A 19,632-nucleotide genomic window follows, 5' to 3' on the forward strand; every position below is an offset into this window, starting at 1 on the left:
AGAACCACGCTCCTACCTGGTCGAAGTCGATGGTGTCCTCTATAGATGCAACCGTCAACAACTCCTTACTGTGAAGGAACGGTGTCCGGCATCCCAGGGCCCTGATGCCCCGCCGCTCAAGTTTAAACCAACGCCTGTTGCAGCCGCTCCAGCACCTACCACTACCGGGTCCGCCCACTCCCCGCGTCGGTCTGTCCCTGCGTCCCCTGTTGTAACCGGCACCTCGGGATCCCCGCGACGGTCCACCCCAGGTTCCCCTGCGGCCTCTCCCCACAGACCCGCGGATTTACCCAACACAGCCCCAACTTTTCGGAGGACAAGGTTGATGAGGCAGCCCCATACCGTACGAGGACCGGGCGGGTTAGCAAGCCACCTATTAGATATGGCGATTATGTTGAACCTTATTATTATTTACCCGGTTTATAGTTTGAAATGCCTTGGTTGCTTTTTCATTTATAGAAGAAGAGATGTAGATTGGCTATTGCATGTTAGCCAATCAGAATGCTTAGTAATTATAACTCTGCCTAATTATATGTTTATAGTGTAAGAACTCGCCTGCTGCCAGCCAGTAGCTGCAGTAGACTGAACGTATGTGATGATGAACTAGACAATAAAGATGCTTGTGCTTCAACCTGTGTGAGACTAAGGTATTTACAGTTATGATCAGGGTAGTTTGTCTTTGAGAGGTCATTGAACCCAAGGCATCATTATCAGAAGATGGGGTAGACCTTCTAGACAATCCTTCATGGAAAGGAGTATAGAGGTCCTACACAGACCCTTGCTGATCTGAGCTCTGTGCCATAGCCTCTTCCCGTCTATGCTCCCGAGAGAACATGCAAAACGTGTTACCTGCTTTATCGTGTACTATAGAAAAAAGAAGCCGCTTTGAAACGTGTGAATGTTGAGAGATGTTGCTGACTTCACCAATAAACCCTGTTGTGTTTTTACCTGGAAATGAGGAGAACACAATTAGCATGGAGATGGAGACAGTCAGAGTACACTGTCCTGAGAGTAGGGAGCGGCCATCTCGCTGATTGTCCCACTTCACCGGCAGGTTGTGGTGGACAACTAACCTCATGAAGGGTTTAATTCCCTCCATTAACTGGCCAGTCCTGACGTTGATTAACCGGCCCTGGCTGGCTCAGCAGGCTCAACATCAGCTGCAACAGAGCATTTACACCCAACACGCAGGCGTGGGGAAGAGGAAAAGGGAGGGACTGTCTTAATTTAGCCCGATGAATAAATCGGCAGAAATAATACCGTGATGCTGGGTCAATAATATAGTGAAATGTCAGTGTCCGCTAAATTTGAACATCGCATTGATCATCAATGCGTAATAGATACTCTTGAATCTTTCCGCTCAGTTTGAACCCAGAGCTTGAAATGACTCTCCAACCTGGAGCTTTATAAATTAATTTATAACTGGCTCCATCATCCTTACGAGGTTCGGAAAGCACTGTTTGAGATACAATGCCATGTGCCACAAAATAAAATTGGTCGCTTGCATTATTTTGGTGGGAAATCAGATTCTCCTCTCCTTCATTTACGACTTAATTACTTGCATTATTGTAAGTAAACTAAACCCTTGAACCCCACTCCCTCAAAAAAAAAAAAAAAAATCACCATTCAGGGACTAATCCCTAACCAAACAACGATTATTTGATCAGGAACAACAAGACAGAGAGGACTGGAGAACGCCATTGCAATTGTAGCTGGAATAAAAGTTACAGTGTTGCCGTTGCACATGGTGGAAGACCAAGCTCCACGTCAACAGCGACACATTCACCAAGAGGATGTTCTTACAATGCCGGACAATAAAGATTTCCTAGGCAACATGGAGCCCAATCCATACGTGATTGGAGCAGAATTAGGCCATTCAATCCATCAAGTCTATTCCGCCATTCAATTATGGCTCATCTATCTCTCCCTCTCAATCCCACTCTCCCGCCTTCTCCCCATGACCCCTGATACCTGTACTAATCAAGAATCTACCTATCTCTGCCTTAAAACCCTCCAAAGCCTGTGGCAATGAATTCCTCAGATTCACCACGCTCCGAAAGAAATTCCTCTTCATCTGCTTTCTAAGAGAACGTCTTTTAATTCAGAGGCAATGGCCTCTAGTCCTAGACTCTCCCACGAGTGGAAACATCCTCTCCCCATCCACTCTATCCAGGCCTTTCACTATCCAGCAAGTTTCAATGAGGTCCCCCCCCCTCATCCTTCTAAACTTCATATCGCACGAGTTACATCTCAGTGCACAGCTTTTGGCCACCTGTGGAAGAGGACATTTGAAGATCAAGATCTCACACCGTCGGCCAAGCTGCATTGATCCTTGCCCTCAGATATACTTGGGAGACTACTCACAGATAACACTCAAGGCAAGGGGGAAATAACGCCAATAATGGGTCTCTGCAAAATCTTTCAAATCCACTGGAAGATTATCAAACCAACATCAGTGCTGGTCGGTAAGGTAAGGGGAAGGTGAGTTACAATGTGTAGCATTCAGAAGCTCCAGCAGGCCTTTGCTGACAGAGCGCAAGTGTACTTCAAAATGGTCGCTCCCTTGACTCGACTTGTAAACAAGGCCACATTGGGAACACAGAATGCAGTAGACGAGGCTTGAAGCAGTCACATCTTCTCCACCCTTCTCCACCCCTTTCTGTGGAGACCGCACAAAATGCAACTCCATTCACTCATCCCTTCCCCACTCAACCCACTTTCCCCTGCAACTGCAGAAGATGCAACTCATGTCCCTATACCTCTTTTCAAACTTCCATCCTGGGACCTCAGCTGCCCTTCCAGGTGAGACCTCTTCAAATCTTGTCTACTACATTTGATGCTCCTGATGTGGCCTCTTTTATGTCACCAACCACAGGCTTCTCCTCCCATACTGACCTTTCTGTCCTTAGCATCTTCCATTGCTAGAGTGAGGCCACATGCAAACTGGAGGAACAGTACCTCATATTCTGCTCAAATAGCTTACAATACAATAGGGTGTGTTTGCTTTTCACCTCGTGCCTTTGTCGCTTACTCCACCCATCTGCCAATTAAACCTCATATACACTTGCCGGGCTTTGCCCCCCCCCCCCCTCCCCCTCCCCTCCCCCCTCTTATGGTACAAAGACGGTACAAAATGCACAAAGACTGTGCATTTACCGTATCTATTCCCCTCTAACCTCCATGACTGGAGCAATCCAGGTAGATCTGGGCAGCTGTAGTAGGTCACACAACTCAGTACAGGCAAACACCTTTGGCCCTGTATATAACCAGCAACATGGAATTTGTAAAAGCTGGTTGCCCTTGGAATTAATTACATGTGCTTTTAAACCACTTTGGTTTAAAAACTCACCGCCAGAAATGTTGCATGTGGTACTGCTGTTGACATTGATTTGAGAGATATTGTTCAACTGGGAACGAAGGTACTTGGACAAAGAGAAAAATTGCTGAAAAAAAATAGGAATTGAATTTCCCAATGGGCGCGAAGACAGCCATAAATAAGCACGACATTGGTTTACTCGAATTCTCAATTGCATAGCTGTTTTATTCGGGGCGGGGTGAGGGACAAGGTTCAGTGAAATTTCAAGGCCAGGCTGTTTTTTATCTCACTGAGTAAAATTAAAACAGACTCACTCATTTCAATGAAACGGACTCAATAAGTTCAGCTCCAACCCTCTCCTCTCCATTTTCCACTCCCCCCCCCCCCCAACCCACTTTACCGTGGCTAAGAGACAAAGAACACCTCGTGCATGGGTGAGCAAAACGGTTCCCGATTAAGCCAACAGCTGCCAGTCCTTCCTCCAGCACGAGAATCTTCAGCGGCCAGACCAACTGGTTTCATTTACCAAAACATGAAAATTGAAGCGAGTTGCATGTGAAAATGACAATTATTGGAGGTCAGAGAGATTTGAAAATTATTCCTGGAAATATCCAACAGGCCTCATCCTTTGAAAAGCCTTGGGGCACGGATTTAAAATGTCCAGCAGGAGTTTCAACTGTGTTTTTTTTCCCTCTAATTGCAAGGAGTGCCCTGCGTCTTTAGTGGCAGGTTATTAAAGTGTCTGAAGATTCCTTTCAAGACAACAAGCATCTCTCATGATAATGAACTGGTTCAACGTTGCCGTTGAAGAGATATAGATTAAAACTCAGACTTCTATTGACTGTCTGTTACTGTAAACACACCATTATCTTGATTCATAGGGATTATACATGTCGCACGCTCCACAATAAAGAACATTAAGTACACATATGTGTTTTTTTGAAAGGAAGAGTTGAAGAACCTGCCAAACTGGTGAGTGAGGACTTTGCTGCTAACAATACTCTGTCCGTTTAAATGGTCACAGAGGCTGTTTTGCATCTTAAAGTGGTCTCTGGCAGCAGCATTGCCTTGTCATACAGATGTTTTGCAACAAGCAACATGACAAGCGGTCTGACCAAAGCTTCAGTCAGTTTGGCTCGGCTGCTAATGCAATTGGATCAGTTACAAATCGTGGAATTTTCCATCGGCTTTCCCTGCCCTTCCCGCAAATTTCGCCAGATTAACAGAAAGTTCATCCAAATGCTTAAAAGAGGCATCTGCGGCACTTCCACAAATTGCAGCAGCAGAGCAGAAGAAGCCTGGGGCAGATTCCTGCCCCAACTTTCACTGCAGCACTGTGGTTATGCCATGTTGTCTAATGATGTGCTTGGTCACAGGGATATTAAGGAAACCACAGTAGCTTGCAAAGAAGATGCGGTATCCTGGCCAGCATCCATTCATCAACCAATAGTTAGCACAAATAAAATGACACAAATTCAGCCATGTTCATCTACATAATGGTAGCCCAGTGCACTTTCAAGAGCATAAACCACTTTGGAATATCCCCAAGGAAATAAAGGATGCAATTTCAATAAGATGCCATTATAGACAATAGACGCAGGAGTAGAACATTCGGCCCTTCGAGCCGGCACCGCCATTCAATGTGATCATGGTTGATTATCCCCAATCAGTACCCCGTTCCTGCCTTCTCCCCATATCCCCCGACTCCGCTATCTTTAAGAGCCCTATCTAGCTCTCTCTTGAAAGTGCTTCTTTCACGACTTACTGAGCTCCTTCTCTGCACGATAAACTTGGTCTATTTTCGCTGCTGGAGGGGAATTTTAAAGGAAACGTGAAGGGTAATGTACAGTTTGCCACACTTCTACTCGCTGATGAAGCCCTCACTGAACTGTATTCAGGAGCCTGTGGCCCACTTGCTGCACCCGATCACCCCAATGCATGACGCAAATCTGAAGACTCAGCCCCATTCACACGAGCTATTGACTGGAATGCAGGAAGGCAAATTTAAATGGGTGGAAAGAAGAAAAAGAATGGGGAGAAATCTAATTTTGGGGTAACATCCCACCCCATTCTCCCCCCCTCCCTTTCCCAGAGTCCAGTGTGCATCCATTCTCCCACTATCCCTCCTGCCACTCCCACCAATCCCCCTATTCCATTCCACCCATATTTCAACCTCTGCCTTTACATTTCACTGCCCGTTCAAAGCACTTCTCTCATCAACACCACTTTGTCTCCTTTTTGTTTCGTTCAGTCCTCTTTTGTCACACTCTCATCTTTATACATTTCCAGCCTTTGTTCATGCTTCTGCTGATCAAAAATACTCTCACCTGTATCCAACTATCACTGTGTAGAAAGAACTGCAGATGCTGGTTTAAATTGAAGGTAGACACAAAATGCTGGAGTAATTCAGTGGGAGAGGCAGCATCTCTGGAGAGAAAGAATGGGTGACGTTTTGGGTCGAGACCCCAACTATCACCTTGCCAGGCTTTAGCCCGAGCCCACCTCTATTCCAGCTTTCTCTCCCCCACTACAATCAGTCTGAAGAAGGGTGCCGACCCGAAACGTCACCTATCCAATGTCCTCCAGAGATGCTGCCTGACCCGCTGAGTCACTCCAGTACTTTGTGTCCTATGCAAGATTCCAGCATCTGCAGTTCTTTGTCTCCACAGAATGTTACAGGCCTACTTTGAAACAATCTGCGCTTTCTTATCTTCTAGCCCGAACCTGTCAACTGGAAACCACCAGATGCTTACTGCCTTTGCTTGTGGCAAAATGCTACATGCTTACTCCCCCCCCACCCATAAATAGAAAACGCCTTTACCAGTATCATCTGCGCAGTCCCGTGCAGGAGGCAACTTCTTCATGTCCATCATTAAGGTTCCAGTGGGCGAAACCTCGTGGTTAAAGTTCGTAGTGGGCCTTGCAGTCAGATGCTCCTGGTTTAAATCCAATGGGATCCTGGATCCCGGGAGTTCATAAAGGAATTGTGGAGGGGTCCGCACACTGCCGGTGTCTTGATTGGAAAGATTAGCCATTGGACTCTCCTGATTAAATTCACAGACGCTTTTTCCAGGCTGGATTTCCTGATTCTGCTCAACACAGGGCCTCAGCTCTTGGATGTCCTCATCCAATGATCTGGAAGCGCGCGACCGGGGAGCAAAATAAATAAATGGGAACATTATTGATCGCAAGTTCTGGTTTGATCTGCTTTACATTGTAAAAAATGTATTTTACAAACATCCCCACTGAGATTTCGACATGTGACAAATAAGTACTTGCAGTGGGTATTATGGGAAAGCTGTGGGTATTGAAAGATAACTTCATTATTTCTACATATTGCAATGTTCCAGTTCTCAATTTCCTCAATAAACTCCCATGAACAACAATGTCAAACGCAAACAATTACGATTGAACATCTACGGCATGATTTAAGATTGGTCTCTTTCCCTTGCAGAGTTGAGAGTTCAAGACCCACTCCAGAGATTTAAACAAAATGGGACAGCATTGTAGCAGCCTCCCATCATACCCAGCTAAGCAGGCCCAGGCTGGGTCAGTGCTCGGATGGGAGGCTGGCTGGGAATATCAGGTGCAGTAGCCTCACAGTTCGAGGGACGGTAGACCGAACTCCACAAAAATGCCAGTCATGTTCCTTTTAAATACACAATAATCCAGAGGAGGAAGTATTGTACAGTTGGAGGTACATTCAATCATTAAATCAAGTTTTCATTTACCTTCTCAAGCAACAAAAAACGGCCCAGCACTATTCCACTAACATTGGCCAATATCAATCTAACAGCCAGTACTCAAAATGGGCATGATCTGGTCATAATCGGATTGTTGTTCAAGGGAGTCTATTGTGCATGGACTAATGCTGTACTTTGCAGAGTATAACAGTACACGAGAGGAATAGATCGGGTAAACGCACTGGGAGTCTTTTGCCCAGAATCTGGAACAAGAGGGCATGGGTTTAAAGTGAGGGGGGAACAATTTAATGGGAACTTGAGGGGTAACATAAGGGTTACACAAAGGGTGATAGGTGTATGATTTAAATGGTGGCCGACTAGGAAAAGGGGAGATGCAGCGAGACCTGGGTGTCATGGTACACCAGTCATTGAAAGTAGGCATGCAGGTGCAGCAGGCAGTGAAGAAAGCGAATGGTATGTTAGCTTTCATAGCAAAAGGATTTGAGTATAGGAGCAGGGAGGTTCTACTGCAGTTGTACAGGGTCTTGGTGAGACCACACCTGGAGTATTGCGTACAGTTTTGGTCTCCAAATCTGGAGAAAGACTGGATAGACTTGGTTTATACTCTCTAGAATTTAGGAGATTGAGAGGGGATCTTATAGAAACTTATAAAATTCTTAAGGGGTTGGACAGGCTAGATGCAGGAAGATTGCTCCCGATGTTGGGAAAGTCCAGGACAAGGGGTCACAGCTTAAGGATAAGGGGGAAATCCTTTAAAACCGAGATGAGAAGAACTTTCTTCACACATAGAGTGGTGAATCTCTGGAACTCTCTGCCACAGAGGGTAGTCGAGGCCAGTTCATTGGCTATATTTAAGAGGGAGTTAGATGTGGCCCTTGTGGCTAAGGGGATCAGAGGGTATGGAGAGAAGGCAGGTACGGGATACTGAGTTGGATGATCAGCCATGATCATATTGAATGGCGGTGCAGGCTCGAAGGGCCGAATGGCCTACTCCTGCACCTAATTTCTATGTTTCTATGTATGGAACAAGCTGCTGGAGAAGATAGTTGAGGCAGGTACTATTGCAATGTTTAAGCAGCATTTAGACAGGTACATGGATAGGATAGGTTTGGAGGGATATGGGATGAATGCAGGCAGGTGGGACTAGTGTAGATGGGACATGTTGGTCAGAGTTGGGTCGAAGGGCCTGTTTCCACGCTGTACGACTATGACCAGAGTTCAAAAGTGCATCAGTAGCTGGGAAGTCCTTTACAACACAGGTACAAGTTTCTTTCTTTCATTTCATCAAAACAATGATTTGATGTTGCCTGTCTGGATGCTGGACTGGTTAATATGTCAGCCCTCCAACTGCCACCATCCCCAATTCCCTCTTGTATGTGAATACCTTTTCACAGTAAATTGGATTCTGTTACTTCGCTCCAAGATCCTTTTCAGCGTGTGAGCTTCGTAATCTGAAGGTCGCTTGAAGCAAACGCCATCGGGCAAACCATGCACAACTATAGAAGGTGGCTCCTTCAGGATCTTCTCATAAGGCACAGGAACAACTGTGGACTTTTCCAGAGCCTCGCCTGAAACCAAGTGATGTGTGATCGTTAGACATATTTAAACCCCAAACAATATATCTGCAAATTTCAAAAAATATTCTCACATTACTTCATGCAGATAGAACTCCAACGATCTTGCGGTAATATGATTGTTGTCGGAAATTTGGACTCAACATTGATCAATGAGCCATTTTAGTTTGTGTCTGTGACTGTCTACTTAAAGCCATAGACAAGGTATGAGTGTTGCACAGAATTCCCTCCTGCAGGGTCACATTGGTGCAGTGGCTGAGTTGCTGCCTTACAGCACCAGGAACCCGGATTCGGTCTGACTAAGGGTAATTGTCTGTATGGAGTTTGTACGTTCTCCCCATGACCTGCGTGGGTTTTCTCTGGGTGCTCTGGTTTCCTCCCACACTCCAAAGACGTACAGGTTTGTAGGTAAATTGGTTTGATAAAATTGTAAATTGTCCCTTGTGTGTGTAGGATAGGATAAGCGGGGAACGCTGGTCGGCACAGACCGAGTGGGCCGAAGGGCCTGTTTCCACGCTGCATCTCCAAACTAAACTAAAATTATAAAGCAATAGTTTCTGCTTTTTAAGTGAATCAATGACATAAAATATCCAAACTCTCCGCCTGCAAATTCCCCTCATCGCACACCATTGATAACTTACATTCAACTAGATTTTGTAAATTCAAAAGAAAACACATCCCCAGCATAGAGAGATGAGCAGATTCCCATTGGGATAAGAGAGAGTAAGATATAGCTCTCAGGGCCAACGGAATCAAGGGATAAGAGGAGAAAGCAGGAAAGGGGTACTAATTTTGGATGATTAGCCATGATCATCTTGAATGGCCAAATGGCCTACTCCTGCACCAATGTTCTATGTTTTGTTGTGGAATTTACTATCCAGTAGAGCTATGGAGCTTCAGTGCAGCTGGGTCCTGGCAAAAATCAGCATGTGGCTGTAGAGATGTGTCTTAGTTTAATTTAGAGCTACAGTGCAGAAACAGGCCCTTCGGCCCATCGAGTCCGCACTGACCAGTGATCTCTGCGCATAAATAACTGCACTTTTTTTTTTTTTTTTTTTTTTTTAAATTAATTGTATTTTAACTTGTATTTTAACTTGTATTTTAACTTGTTAAGTATGGAAGCCATTTGAGGAAATGTGTGGTGTTATGTCTGTCTTGAAGCTGTCGTGGCACTGTAATTTCCTGAAAAGGATTATTAAAGGTATAATCTAATAATCTAATCTTTAACACTACACATAACTAGGGACAATTTACATTTATACCAAACCAATCAACCTACAAACCTGAATGTCTTTGGAATGTGGGAGGAAACCGAAGATCTTGGAGAAAAATCACAGGGAGAATGTACAAACTCCGTACAGACAGCGCCCATCGTCAGGATCGAACCCGGGTCTCTGGCACTGTAAGGCAACAACTCTACCACTGCACTATTGTGTGTCCTGACAGAATCTGGACTCAGTCGGACATACCACAACTGAATGGCAGTAACTGTGCAAATGTACTCCTAGAATAGATGGCACCAGCAGAATTGGTCAGAAAATCAATGGCCCAGCAGAATGGCCAGTACTTGTATTGCTGTGCCCTTAGTAGAATAGATGGCTCCCATAGAAGCCCCAGCAGAACAGGCAGCACATGTGCAGCTAGATCCCCTACCCCCTAACAAAGGAGCAGCACGTCTGCCATTGTACGCTAATAGATGTCAAGACAGTGGCAGAGATGCTGCTGTTTTGGTGCCCGACAGGACCAGCAGCCGTGGGTTTTACTCCCCCAACAGTGAGAGTCAGCACCAGTGGAACGCAGCATCAAAACCGCCAGTGAACCTCTCCACCAAAGTCCAGAGCTTCTTCTGCAGTAAACACTCACTGTACAACACGGCAAACACTTCTTCCACCATTTTACGCAGCACGTAAACGTCACTAATGGGATCCAGCGTGTCCCTCTGTACATTCCGCCCATTCTCCGCCACCATTTTTAACATCTCCATTCCCCGCAGTTGTGCGTTCCAGCTTGCTGTAGAATAAAGATGGAGATTTAGTTCACAGCCAAGGAATACTGACAGCCCCCAAGTCACAACGCAGAGTATTCATTCAGCTTCTCCCGCTTACTTATTAATTACCATGAACTCGTTGGCCTGTCCACAAAATTTAAGTACTTAAAAAACACACTTCCAGCACACATTTCCAACACTCCCAACAGAGCTGGAAGCTAAAATATTAAAGATAGACACAAAATGCTGGGGGATCTCAGAGACAGGCAGCATCTCTGGATAGAAGGAATGGATGATGTTTCGGTCAAGACCCTTCTTCAGACTGAGAGTCAGGGGAGAGGGAGGCATACAGATATGGAAGGGTGAGGTGAAAATGGGAGATCAAAGGGGACGGAGATCAAGGAAGATGTGGAATAGATCATAGTGAGCTAAGTGAAGGAGACAACAAGGCATACAAAGTAAAATTTAATCAGGAGGAAAATAAACCAGTGGGAGAACTAGGATGGAGAGAGGAAAATCAAGGGTTACTTGAGGTTATAGTAGTACTGAGCTGTGTAAAGATGAAGTGTTTGACAAATTAAGGGCCAGAAGTTTTACAACAGTACTTCAAGATTGGCGACTAACGGCCGGTCGTATTGACTATCTGAGCAAACTGAGCAAACGCAGCTAGCTAAACACAATGCATACACATGCTTGCTCTCTACACCATTGCAAGAGGAAATGGACCTCTATCCAGGCCTCTGCTGCCATTACTCTCAAGCACAAAAATAGGCCTGTGATGAATTACAGACGATCATCTTGCACTACAAGTGCCTCAGCAATTTCCCCCTCCGGCATTATTGGAATAAGGAATAAAAAACTGAAAGTAGCCGCGTGTTGCCGGGACTCGAGGCCCTGAGCTATAAGGAGAGATTAGGCAAGCTAAGACTTTATTTCTTGGAGCGCTGGAGGTTAAGAGGTGATCTTATAGAGGTGTATAAAAATAATGAGGGGAATTGATAGTGTGAATGCACACAATCTTTTACCCAGGCTAGGGGAATCAAGAACCAGAAGGTGTAGATTTAGGGGGGTGGGGGGGGGGGGGGGGGGGGGGGGGGGGGGGGGAATAATTTAATTAGAACCAGAGGGACAGCGTTTTCCAGAGGGTGGTGGGTATATGGATCAAGTTGCCAGAGGAGGTAGTTGTGGCAGGTACAATATTTAGAAGACACTCGGAAGGGTACATGGATAGACTCTACTTTGTCCTTTCACCCTGAGGGACCACCAGTGGCACTGGGCATCTATTGAGCTTTTTTTGCTGATCAGTACTTGGTTCATCCCATCAAAGACCTCTGCAACAATTTAGAGATATTGCGTACGCCTGGGGCCATTAACAAAACGAGGGGTTATTCAAATCCCTTCACATTGATTTAATGACACATTAAGTCATCTCCTTCAGCCTTTGACAGAGCGCAGTTAATTTAGAGGTTTGTACGTGTTCTTTACAAAGACTGTGTCCAGAAAGGCCACTCCAGGACATCCAAAACTCAGCAGAGATCTTGAAGTGTTTTTGAAATGCAGTCGCATTTGTTACATGGACACAGGGGGCTGCGAATGTATACAGTTCAAAATCCCACGAGTAGAAGAGATACTGCAAGACCAGCTCATCTGCTTGTGATGATTTTGATAAGGGACAAATGTTGGTTAGAATAACACAATCACCTCAGCTCTTCTTTAAACAGTAGCAAATTTGCCTGGAAAGTCCTCTTTGCCATTGCTGAACAAATTGTCAACTTGCCACAAAGTCAATGGCAAAGCATAATAGTATTATTTTTATTATTAAATCATTGAAAACATTAGCGACGCAGTGTTGCTGGTTTCCGACAGGCACGGTGACGGACGCACCACACATCTCTGTCCTCCAAGCTCCTCTATTTGTCTCTGCATGTGCGTCTTCGATCAACGTCTTCAGCATAGTCTTGATTGGCCGTCCCGGATCACGTCTTCCATGGGTGGGTTCCCACAGCACCACCTTGTTTGCTGCCATTTCTGGGTGGCGGTGGCAGTGACCAGCGAGCCTCATCCTTCTCCGCCTGATTTTCTCAGTCAGAGGTGGAATCTCCCCATAGAGCAGGGCGTTGGCGATGTGGTCCCTCCAACTGACATTTTGAACTTTTCTGAGCATTCGGGTGTAGGTATCATCGAGGGACCTGGACAGTGCTCGAGTGAGAGTCCATGCCTCACACCCGTACAATAATATGGTCTCTACAGTTGCATGGAAGAATCTCAGTTTGAGACCCTTAGACATCCGAGGCGTCTGCATCCTCGCTCCCAAGTACTTGAAGTCCTCCACTTTGAGAGATGCACCGCCACTGGTCTTGTGAGGCGCATGGTCACCAACGTTGAACGCCATGTAATCCGTCTTCTTGGCATTGAGGTGGGGGCCCACTTTGTCGCACTCCGTCTCAACCCTGCCGAGCAGCTCCTGTGCCTCTCTAATCTGGTCTGACAGCGGGATGATGTCATCAGCGAAGTCGAGGCCTGACAAGTTGACAGGCCCAATTCTTCTCGAACGCCTTGGGGTGATTGTGAAGCCGAGGCCCTCATGTTCCTTGTGCCTCGTGGCATAATCGAGGGCAATGACGAAGGGAAAGGGTGCCAGCGTAATCACGTGGTCATTGTCACATGGACAGAGGCACAGTGAAAAGCCTTTGTTTTTAAATGCTATCCAGTCAAAGAAAAGATTATACACGATTACAATCAAGCTGTCCACAGATAAAGGATAAAATGTACAACATTTAGAGCAAGATAAAGTTTGATTAAGGATAGTTCTCTAAGACATAGACATAAAAGTCTCTAATGAGGTAGATGGGAGGTCAGGATCACATTCTTGCTGATGAGAGGACTGTTCAGTTGCCTGATGACAGCTGGGAAGAAACTGTCCCAGTTAGTACTTCAACCAAAGATGGATTCCTACGTAACCATCTTTATGTCCAAATTTGTGCCGGGGGGGGGCGCAATGGGCCTTTGTGCAAATTTAAAAAACAGTACTCGAACTATACATTTCAAACAATGCAAGATAGACACAAAATGCTGGAGTAACTCAGCGGGACAGGCAGCATCTCTGGAGAGAAGGAATGGGTGACATTTTGGGTCGAAACCCCCCTTCTCCTCTCCCTTGCTAACAATACAGACTGCCTCAGCTCCACACTGACAGGTCAGCCACGATTATGTTCTGACCTAGAGTAAGACATGCTGGAAGAACATGCATAACTCAGCTTTTGTGCTCCAGTGCTGGCAGCTCAAACATCAGTTTTCGTTTGCATTAACAGCAGAGTTGCGCAACTTACCGCAATATTTGACAAATTCTTTCTGTAATTCTCTCCTCGCATTCAGGAACACTTTCCCCTTCTCGGTCCCCAAGACGAATGTGCTTTCGTCATGAACGGCAATGCAGGCAACTTCAGCGTTTAACTTTGAGAGAGCAGTGCACTGTAGACAGCAAAGAATCACAAAGATATTAGTCGCGGGGCAGGGCTGGACAGAACCACAACATTAACCCCAGACAGTGAAAGGCAATTCACTGGTGTTGTCCAATGAGCGAGATAATTCACACGAGGGAACTCCTGGTACCCAACCCTTGCAACTCTCTCCTCAAAAAACATAGAGTGCGGGGATCATATTTCAAACTTGCAATGTATAGGTTATTGTTAGGGAAGGGCTTGAATGGCTTTGGAACCAGTGCCAATAGATGGAATTAAGATACAGAGATGAGATATCTATGCCACACTTTAGTGAATGATAGAACAGGCTCAAACAATGAATCATCCTACCCTGTAAACTAGCTGCATTTCACTATCACAATAAAAATTACCGTGAAAATAACACTCATCACGAGAAGTTTGGTTTCCACAGTGCATGTCTCTTTGACATGTGTGTGCACATGTGCGTGTTTCCCCGAAGGGTGTGGGAGAGAGGGGAGCAATCATCATTTCCATAAGATGAATGGGGAAAGTGGTGTTAAAGGGATTTACGAGGACGAGGCGTGAATTGACGCCCGTGTTAATCGAGCATGGCTGCCACAGCAGAACAGATTGCACTGACCATTGAATCCAACGCAGAGACCAAGCTGGTAATAATATCCTTCTTGTCCGAAAGGCTCTGAACTCCACACATCAGCAACTGTTCATGACAATTATTACTCCTGGCTCCTTCTTCCAGGCTCCCACTCTGTGCCATGCTTACCTGTGGAAGCAAAGATCAACAAATGGTATATCTGACAGAAACTCGGGGCTTTTCCTGTTTATCATTGGTCTGTTGTACACAGTGTTTAATACATGTATATGTGGATCACAGTGATTAATTAATTGGGTGCAGATTGAAAAGTTAAGTCATTTAACTGCAGCCAAGACATACAAATACTTATTTAAACACAATCATCAAATTCCTGCCAACTTGAACCTCCCTTTCCCAAGGAATTGACTTGCTGTCGAGCACAATTCGAACAGTCCCTGATCAGGTTTTCCAAAAGAAATGTTCCACATTTGTTAATGATCCAGGCAAGAATCACAGGTGAACATGGTCCCATCATCCCCCATTCATTCGCTTTTTCATTGAAGGCGCTGAGGAGCGAGCAGGAGTTCCATTTCTCAAGATTCAGAGATGTGTTCTGGCTGAGACACTGGATCAGCAGTGATTCTGATTCAGGCCACAAAGGTCCAGGACAGTCCATGGGAAGGTAATGGTATTGTTTTTTTTGTTTGTTTTTAAATAGAGTCATACAGCTGACACGTGCATCTAGATACAGGACTGAACAATCAATGAGTACAACAGGCAGTGCAAACAAAAAAACAGAGAGCAGACTATAGAGTTAAAGCTACAGAGAAAGTGCAAGTATAAAACCGCAACAATGTAGATTATTTAAAAAGTACAAAGGAAGTAGCGGGGTAGATTGGAAGATCAGGAAATTCATCCCAGTACATGAGGTCCATTCAAAAGTCTGATAACAGTGAGGAAAAAATTGTTCTTGAATCCGGTCACGTGTGGTTTGAAACTGAAGGCGAGATATTAAAGTCTCCTTGCATCATAACTCTCTCAATGCCTGAAAGTCACTACTCCACCAGTATTAATTTCAATAGGTGGACCTGGAATTCCACTCTCAATTATAAAGTCAACCACGATTGATTATCACACTATCTACAGCAGAGGTTCCCAACCTTTTTCGTCCCGTTTACCCCAGGCAACTTTAATAGCGCATAACAATGTTATTTCACTTATTTGTGAACGACTAATGACGTACAGATACCGGTATACCAGAAACAAAGAGTCAGTCAATGAGAAAAAATATGTACAAATCCAGAATCAACAAATTTACCCCCCCCCCCCCACCCCCGTGGGTAAATTTCCCCCAGGTTGGGAACCCTTGATCTACAGTCAAAGCAACAGGTTCATTTTACACAGTGCATTTAATGTAACAACAATCCCAAGTGCCAAGCAGGAAGGATGTCGTCAAATGAATCTCCCACGGAGCAATATTTGGAGGTGACCAAATATAGATTTGTTTTAAAAGGGCATCGTAAAGTAACAGGAATAGGGCAGTTAGTCCTGGAACCTGAAGGTTCAGTCTCCTTTGGGGATGGGGAGACTGCGCTTTTCTGGGATAATCTGGAGAGTGGAAAAGGAGATGCGTTGGTAGAATGTTTCAATGGAGGAGGTTGTAACGCAAACCAAAATGAGACTCGAAAACAAGGATGAAAATGTCCACTCATTTACTATTCGCCTCAAGCACATAGAACATAAACAAATGGCCCTGTGACAGAGCACTTATAGCCTTCCAGCATCAGACTTTATAGGGGGGAAAAAACGAAATACAGAAAAACAAGAGCGCATTATAAGGATCTTAAGGAATAAGCCAACCGAAAATGCAAAGAATGTATTAACTAGGAAGATTAGTAGAAGCTTTTGAAACCAGTGTTTGTAGAATCAACAACATCAATGTTTAGTGCACCCAAATCATACGTCATTGGATATTTTAAGATTGGGCAACTGTAGTCCAAGAAATCAGAAATATGAGAATGAATGCCTAGTCACTGCCGATGCTATTTGCAGTATGGAATGCAGCACGTGAAACGATGGAAGGCAATTCAATAATAATGTTCAGAAAGAAGCAGGATAAATAATCGAAGGGAAGGAGCGGGAAATGGGATTACTTCACTAATCTATCAAAGAGCCGGCATAAACACAGGGGACCCATTGGTCGCATGCTATGGTGATGCAGTATGTGTGATGCTTGACACTAACCATAACTAGTGGCAGTGTGCCACAAGCCTTGATCTGCATTTTCTTTAAGTTTAGCAATCAGCCAATTCGGTACATTCTTGACAATCCCTCGTGCAGCTTTGCTTGCCTTTAATATCCTGAGAATAACCCAGGGATGATAATAGGAAATCATAATGGGAAGCAATTACTTTGCACACTGTTTACTGGAAGGCATCACTATGGGAGTTCCCATCTCTTCATGGAAGGTATACATAAAAACATAGAAGAGGCATGCGATCCACAATATCTGTGCCAAACATGATGCCATGAACATTACTTTTCTGCCTGCACATAACGTATAATCCATTCCCTGCACATCCATATGCCTATCCAAAAGTCCTTTATATGCCACAAATATATCTGCTTCAACCACCTCGTGGCACTCACCACCCTCGGTGTCAAAACATGTCTCCGCACATCCCCTTTAAACTTTACCCCTCTCATCTCAAAAGCTATTCCCTCTAGTATTTTTTTTTTTCCACCCTGGGAAAAAAAAGTTCTGAATGTCTACCCCATCTATGCCTCTGGTAATTCTATCAGGTTGCCCTGCAACCACCGACGTTCCAGGGGAAACAATTAAAGTCTGTCCAACCTCTCCCCACAGAATAAGCATTATACCAAAGAAAGGCACAAGTGCGGATGTCACAACTGTACATGGTTTAATACATTACAAGTATCAATTTCCCAGCACTTCTTAATATATGGGGCCCCTTGCTCTTTCCCTAGACAAGAATGTCAAGAGAGAAGGCCCATGGCACTAAGTTAACCCCTTCAAAGCCAGGGTGGCTAGGCTTCCAAATACTTGCTGCCTCTTTTTTGGATGTTTGCAAAACCCAAACCACCTTGGGATTCTAGCTTTTTTTTTTTGACCAGCCCCCTCAAATTGATCAGCTGAGATACCTGCCCACTGAGTTGTGATTAAAGGGAAAGTATATCAGTGCAACATTGCATTCTCATTCTGTGTGTTTTCTTTAGGGTTTTCAGGATTTAGACCCAGTGACAAAGAAAGGCCTGTCATACGTTTCCAAGTCAGAATGGTGTGCGATTTGGTTGGGGACCTGATGTGTCCACATGTCTATTGTCTTTAACCTGGTGGTGATGGAGTCCACATATGTGAGAGATGCTGCCATGGTGGCCCGAGTGAATAATTGCAGTGGAATTCAGAGGAATCCCAGCTCAATCCAAACTTGCTCTTGGAAAGTGTTTTGGGGAAAGGGTTTGGAATTAGGCAAAGGTAGGGAACTTAACCATTAACTGAGGGAGGGTGGTGAATTTTTTCAGGTATGAAAACCACCCCCAAGGAAACATCACTTAAATTTGCAAATCAGACACAAAACCAAATAAATGTTCTCTCACCACAAACCCTATTCCGCCCCCCTCCCCCCCTCAAACACAAAATAGTGAGACATAAATTGTCTTTTAAACAATGTAGTTATGTTGGAACATTACCACAGATTTAACACAACATAGACTGGAGTGAATAAAAGTAGTTTGAACTGGAACATTTTCCCTCTGTCCCTTGTTTCCTTAAGCTGCAGGGACCAAAATAAAGATTGCCAAGTTAATGGTTGGGTCCAAATGTCATTAAGTCAAATTCTTAAGTTCTTTTCTTGAACAAAATCATTCATTGCAGTAATAATGGTGAGCAAATTAAAGTAATGCTTACTTTTCCAAAAGTCTGGCTCCCTAGTCTCACTCGTGGCAAGTTTGACGACATATAGCTTCACATAAAGGCAGGAACATTACACACTCTAATGATCATTAAGTTTGAACTGCATATAACCCGTCTGCTCCTTTAAGGCCGCAATGCTACGATTATCCATACTCTGAAGTCAACGAGGAGCAAATGGCATTGGCATGTTGACCTCAGTGTCAGTATGTGTTGAATGTAGAAAGAATTGGTGCAGAAAAAGAATTGTGGCGTTGCTTTAAAAAAATTTTTTTTGATACGTGTAGTGGGCAGAGGGAGTTAAACTGTTCCTCTGTACTTCCTTTCAGCTCCCCCCCCCCTCCATTATAAATATAAACAATGAAACAGCCCATGTAAACTTGTCACGCTGTAATTGTGCACTTTTCACAATGGTGGTGCTGCAGTTTTCACTCCTGAATTCAAACTCCTGAAACTTCTGAAGGTTTCTGGTAAGCAGAATTGCAAGAGTTATTTATGTTGATGTCCCATGGCGTTATACTGGAAGATGCGTAGCCTAGATGAGCAAAATGAAATCAGTTGATAATTCAGCTAAGAATTGGCGATCTTTTCAAAGTCACTTCTGCCACAGAAGGCAGTGGAGGCCAATTCACTGCAGGTTTTCAAGAGAGAGTTAGATTTAGCTCTTAAGGCTAAAATAATCAAGGGATATGAGGAAAAAGCAGGAATGGGGTACTGATTTTAGATAATCAGCCATGATCATACTGAATGGCTCGAAGGGCCGAATGGCCTACTCCTGCACCTATTTTTTCCTACGTTTCTTATTTAAGTTTTCAATTCCAAATTCCAATGCCCTCATATAGAACTAAAACTACTTATGAAAGCCTCCCACTAGTGATGTTGCTGCTACAGCCCAGGCTACAGAAGAGCATAAATACAACAGGACAAACTACAGAAGTAGGGGCAGGACAACAAAGCCGTGAAGCTTGCTTCCCCATTTGTTGATCAGATGGTAACCACAACTCAGTTATTCTGGTTTTTCAGAGTAATCTTTAACTTCCTTTCTTACCAAGAATATATTTTATACCCACATAATACAACAAGGA

At 44.5% G+C, this 19,632-nt stretch overlaps 1 protein-coding gene across 1 annotated transcript in view; it reads right to left on the reverse strand.

The window, feature by feature from the left end:
• The window catches only part of LOC116988958 (general transcription factor II-I repeat domain-containing protein 1), a 124,068-nt gene that overhangs the window by 80,673 nt on the left and 23,763 nt on the right, over positions 1 to 19,632 (reverse strand). Inside the window, 6 exon segments of the mRNA XM_033046018.1 lie at positions 850 to 948; positions 6,138 to 6,451; positions 8,405 to 8,588; positions 10,458 to 10,604; positions 13,911 to 14,052; positions 14,665 to 14,805. Coding sequence (XP_032901909.1) covers positions 850 to 948; positions 6,138 to 6,451; positions 8,405 to 8,588; positions 10,458 to 10,604; positions 13,911 to 14,052; positions 14,665 to 14,799 — 1,021 coding nt within the window. The 5' untranslated portion in view covers positions 14,800 to 14,805.

This window comes from Amblyraja radiata, chromosome 28 (assembly GCF_010909765.2).
Source record: "Amblyraja radiata isolate CabotCenter1 chromosome 28, sAmbRad1.1.pri, whole genome shotgun sequence".
In the NCBI taxonomy this organism is placed as follows: Eukaryota; Metazoa; Chordata; class Chondrichthyes; order Rajiformes; family Rajidae; genus Amblyraja; species Amblyraja radiata.